Source organism: Vigna radiata, chromosome 4 (assembly GCF_000741045.1).
Source record: "Vigna radiata var. radiata cultivar VC1973A chromosome 4, Vradiata_ver6, whole genome shotgun sequence".
Taxonomy (NCBI): Eukaryota; Viridiplantae; Streptophyta; class Magnoliopsida; order Fabales; family Fabaceae; genus Vigna; species Vigna radiata.
The window spans coordinates 3,609,351-3,614,446 of NC_028354.1; the positions used below are offsets into that span (position 1 = coordinate 3,609,351).

Sequence of the window (5,096 nt, forward strand, 5' to 3'; positions counted from 1 at the left end):
AAGGAAGGTTCAAGAAGAAACTCATTTGCAGCATACAAGTTTCAGGTGTAATCGTTTACAGGTGCTGCGTAAACGATTACGCGAGGCACAACCAGATTTTGGACAAAAACCTGTGCTGCAGGGACCACAATCCTCACCGCAGAGGACCATTGTCATTGTTTGTAAATGTTTGTGTATGGATCTATGTTTATTATTGTACTTAAGTAATAGATATACAATGTATGGCCAAAAATAATGACAAGCATTTCATTTTAATATTACAATCATCCCATAAAATGTTAAAGTGGTCATAATAGCTTATTACAGTTATCCAACAAAAAGTGATGAGTTCACAAGCACTAATAAGTAATCAACAAAAGTCTAATGGTTGTTTGTTTCTGTGGACAATGATGGTTCCTCAGTTGTTGGTGGAACGAATTTCCTGAGGATCTCGTTCACCTGCCTAATGTTTTCTCCCCACATAGGTACGCGAATAGTTGGTTTAGATGTTGCCTTGACCAGGTCTAGCGTAGGAGAACAAATGTCAGGGGCAAAAACTTTAACCACGTTTCGATGGACGATATTAAGATAGTAGTTTCTTCCATAGCCACCGAAGCATTGTACCTAAAGAAAACATACAGTACTAATCTCAATAGTATCAATCAATTGAAATTAAAAGTGATATCAGTTAAATTATTGAAAGGATGTGTTACAAGATTGAGTATCATAACAGAGTCAATTCCAATTTTATCTTTATATTCAGGATCTTGAAGAACTTTCTTGTGCAATGAAGCCTTCATTGTCCCTGTTGTATCCTGTTCAGAATTAATCATTCATTAGTTCAGGTAAACAAAAAAAAAAATTCACAAGTAAAAACAATACCTTGATTGTCAGCTGCATATCTGCCAAACCATTTGGCTTGCATTCTTTCACTATGCATGCAACAAATGGAAGGACCTGAGATGATTTTGCCTCTTTAAGGGAGTTCATGTTCTCCATTTTTCCATCACTTACTAGTTCTGTAATTGCCAACGTGTTGTCAACAAAATATCATTCATTGTGAATGGAGTACACTTTATTATACACATTAATTGTGAAGAACATATCATTCAGTATTACCATGGTGCTGAATAAACATTTCTTCCCATCTCCAACCATTATAGTTGAAATCTCTTTCAAATGTTGCTTGAGCAACATCATTAGCAAATTCTTGTGTGGATTTTGGGTGTTCTGAAATTGTCCTGTTCAGTAAAGTAGCTTGAACATTACCTGCTGGACCAGGTATAAGCGAGGCAGAACCATCACATTTTTTCAGAAAAGATTCAAGCACATCGTCATCATAAACAAGGTCTTCCCATGCATCCATCTTTATCCTTAAACAACCTACATGAAATATACAACATTGTGAAGAAAATATTAGGAAATAAGAATTAAAACAATTTATTTTCACTTACAAATATATTCAAGCTCAGTGCATAACAATGGTCATGTTGGTCGTATTTATAGGGGTCAAATCGAACTTATTCAATTATAATGTATACATTTATTAACATAATATATTATAATATTCCAATAAATTTTTTACATCAACTTGTCAACAATTTAATTGCAAAAGCATCATGGGATGAAGAGCCACGTACTTTTTCACACGAAAAGGTGAAAGAGAAAATATTTTTGCTTGCTGGAGTGAACTTGCATTTAATGTGGGTTTTCCTTGCAATTAATGTCACATTGGAGAGAGAAAACGTACTCAATACCCACTCTCCCAACGAACCATAGTGAACTTCACTTTGTTATTCCCTCCAATATTAACTTCATCTTCCTACTTTATACCTGAACATTGTGCTTTCCTCCACCAAACTTCATTAAAGAGACGTTTCACTATCTTCTTCTGTGGGTTGTTGGGGAGAACATTTAAGAACGGTGCACTTATTTCTTTGTTGGAAATTGTTGAGCAAAGCATCACCTTCATTAAAGGACTCGGTATACTGTAAGTGTGTAGGTGTGAATATCTTAATATCATCTTTATTCCAATGGAGTAGAAACTGCAATGTTCATTTAATATTTGTTTAACTTATTCACATTTGTCACTTGTCAGTTTGTGCTTAATAACATTTGTATATTTACATTGAATAAATGTTTATTGTAATATTTGTATTACGATGAAATAGTGATGTTGATTACTGACGTGGTTTTTTAATTGACGTTTATATATTTTTTTGTACTGGTTTAATTTGAATTATGATCCGCTTCTGTACAGTTTGTTATCATGGATAACAGGACAAGTAATATGAGTGAAGTGCCTGAGTGTAATGTGAATATTGATGATTTTGGTATGATTGATAGTAGCACAAGTAATATTAATGAAGTATCTGACTGTAATGTCAATTTGGATGAGCATACTGCAAGTGGTTTGGAGGTGGACCCAACATTGCATATGTGCTTTGATTCCATGGATGACGCAAAAAACTTTTACAAAAACTATGCTATTAGATGTGGTTTTGCTGTCCGCACAAGAACATCAAAAAAGGATGACTACAACAATGTAATCTACCTAAGATTGGTGTGCTCTAGGGAAGGTAAATATGTTTCCTCAATCAATCCCGAAGTTAAAACACTTCCCAGTCAAACCAACCAATGTCCAGCTGGAATAACGATTTCAAAAAAGGACGACAAATGGTTTATAAGAACTGTTAACCTAAACCACAACCATGAACTATGCCCAAATACTTCAAAGTTAATTCCTGGCAATAGGAAATTGAGCATGCAAGCTAAACGCACTTTGGAGGTCAATGACGAAGCTGAAGTCCGGATTAATAAGAGTTACCTTTGTGTAATGACCGATGCAGGTGGATATGATAGCATGGACTTTATTGAGCGAGATGCTAGAAACTACATCAGTCAACACAAAAGATCCTTATGTAAGGATGGTGATGGACAAGCACTGTTACGACACTTTTCGGCAATGAAAGATTTAAACAAAGAGTTCTTTTACAAAATAGAGTTGGATGAAGGGAATAGAATTTGTTCTGTTTTTTGGGCAGATGCGAGAAGTAGAGCAGCTTGTGAAGAATTTGGAGATGTGGTGTGTTTCAACACAACTTATCTAACAAATAAGTACGATATGCCTTTTATGCCGTTTGTTGGAATAAATCATCATGGCCACTCCATATTACTTGGTTGTGGGTTGTTATCGTCGGAAGACACAAGGTCTTTTGTGTGGTTGTTTCAATCATGGTTGAGATGCATTAGTAATAAGGCCCCAAAAGGGATTATAACTGATCAATGTAGGGCAATGGCGAATGCCATTGAAGAAGTCTTTTCAAATACTAGGCATAGATGGTGTTTATGGCACATAATGAAGAAGTTGCTAGAAAAATTTAGCGCTTATAAAGAATATAATCATATCAAAAGTGCTATTAACAAGCTTGTGTATGACTGTGGTTGTGTAGCGGATTTTGAAAGTGGTTGGGAAGCTCTACTGAGCAGACATGGATTGCATCAGAATGAGTGGTTATGCACTATGTACGACGAGAGACAGAAATGGGTGCCTTGTTTCTTAAGGAATCATTTTTGGGCTGGCATGTCAATAACTCAGAGAAGTGAGGGGATGAATGCGTTTTTTGATGGATTTATAAATTCAAGCACAACCCTTCAACAATTTGTCGCACAATATGACAATGCCTTAAGAGTTAAAGCCCAAAAAGAAATCCAAGCCGATTTTTCCTCCCTTAACACCACGGTTGGATGTGGCAGTCAGTCACCGATAGAGAGACAATTTCAACAAGAGTACACACATTCAAAGTTTGAAGAAGTTCAAATGGAGTTTAGGTCAAGGATGAACTGTTTCATCAAAGAAACTTTTAAGGACAACATCTTAAACACTTATACAGTTAAAGAGGAGTGGATGTGGGAGGGGAAATCTGCGGATAAATTTCATAAAGTTGAATTTGATCCAATTAGCTAACATTTCACCTGTTCCTGCTTATTGTTTGAGTTTAGGGGAATCATTTGCCGCCACTCCCTTTTGGTTTTTGGCCAGGAAGATGTTTGTAGTGTGCCATCAAAATACGTCCTTCGGAGGTGGAGCAAGAATATCAGGAGAAGACACACTTTGATCAGAGCAGCTTATATTAATTCCAATCTTGAACCAACCATGCAAAGATACCAGAGTTTGTGCAAAACATTCTACGAAATTGCTGAGGTTGCATGTGAGTCTGAACCTGTTTCTAATGAGTTGGAGAAAGAACTTCGATTGCTTCGTCAAAAATTTGGATGCAGTTTAATGATGACAAATAACATTGTCAGTGACGGAGGGGAATTGCGTTACGACAATGCGGTTCCCAATTTTGTACCCGAAACCGTTGGTGAAGGTGTTGATTTACTTGTCCGTAATCCTGTAGCAGTTAAACGGAAGGGCCGACCACACACCAATAGGATGAAGTCAGCTGTTGAGAAACGGACTAAAAAAGGGAAAAGTGCCTCCACTCAAAAGACTTCAAGAACATCCGTTGAAGAATGTGTGAGTATTTCAGGTGTATTTTTTTGCATTTATTATTTCTTTTTGCTCACATTTTTTTAAATTATAAATGTCTTCATATAGGGGACAAGATTACCTAATGTAGGACAAACTCAGGACCACTTGCAATTTGAGACCCAAGGGTACCAATGCTACGAAGTATCTCAACAATCAAACATGAATCAAAGTGGATTTATGTCCTTGTTAAATGCTGTGCACAACAACTTTGATGACAACATTGTTTGATTTATAGAAGTTGTTAAAGGTAAAAAGAAGTTTTCTTTTCTTTGTTAAGGAATACTTATTAGTATGTTGAAAAATGTGACATGTTAACAATTATGAAATAACATCTTTCATGTGCTTTTACTGTGCTTNTTTGTCTTTTGTAGTCCTTGAATCCACAGTGATTTAAGTTCATTGATTTCAACAGTAGTAGTAATCGATTACTAGGTGGGTGTAAACGATTACAACACCATGGGAGGACATAAATNTCCTCTGTTCAACGTGGTGTCCCCACGTCCACCAAAAACGGATAAATGCCCCATCAAATTAACTACCCACGTCTGCCACTTCATCATTTTCGAATTGTTCAACTTGC

The 5,096-nt window shown here is 36.2% G+C and overlaps 2 protein-coding genes across 2 annotated transcripts; one reads left to right on the forward strand and one right to left on the reverse strand.

The window, feature by feature from the left end:
- Positions 1 to 360: 360 nt before the first annotated feature.
- Positions 361 to 1,345, reverse strand: LOC106758258 (uncharacterized protein C17orf53-like). The gene is made up of 4 exons (XM_014641196.1): positions 1,099 to 1,345; positions 862 to 998; positions 693 to 794; positions 361 to 603 (listed from the first exon to the last, which is right to left on the reverse strand). Exons 1-4 carry the CDS (start codon positions 1,343 to 1,345, stop codon positions 361 to 363), a joined length of 729 nt encoding a protein of 242 aa, XP_014496682.1.
- Positions 1,346 to 2,248: 903 nt separating this feature from the next.
- LOC106758259 (protein FAR-RED IMPAIRED RESPONSE 1-like) lies at positions 2,249 to 4,744 on the forward strand. The gene is made up of 3 exons (XM_014641197.1): positions 2,249 to 3,888; positions 3,982 to 4,501; positions 4,583 to 4,744. The coding sequence occupies exons 1-3, from the start codon at positions 2,249 to 2,251 to the stop codon at positions 4,742 to 4,744; spliced, it is 2,322 nt and encodes a 773-aa protein (XP_014496683.1).
- Positions 4,745 to 5,096: the final 352 nt, after the last annotated feature.

Excerpts from the sequence above, each read along its gene's own strand:
- LOC106758259 (XM_014641197.1), top strand. The coding sequence starts at position 2,249 with ATGGATAACAGGACAAGTAATATGAGTGAAGTGCCTGAGTGTAATGTG. Across the intron at positions 3,889-3,981 it reads ACAGTTAAAGAGGAGTGGAT|GGGAATCATTTGCCGCCACT; the intron begins GTGGGAGGGGAA and ends GTTTGAGTTTAG. Across the intron at positions 4,502-4,582 it reads GAACATCCGTTGAAGAATGT|GGGACAAGATTACCTAATGT; the intron begins GTGAGTATTTCA and ends GTCTTCATATAG.
- LOC106758258 (XM_014641196.1), bottom strand. The coding sequence starts at position 1,345 with ATGGATGCATGGGAAGACCTTGTTTATGATGACGATGTGCTTGAATCT. Across the intron at positions 999-1,098 it reads AATGTTTATTCAGCACCATG|AACTAGTAAGTGATGGAAAA; the intron begins GTAATACTGAAT and ends TGGCAATTACAG. Across the intron at positions 795-861 it reads ATATGCAGCTGACAATCAAG|GATACAACAGGGACAATGAA; the intron begins GTATTGTTTTTA and ends AATTCTGAACAG.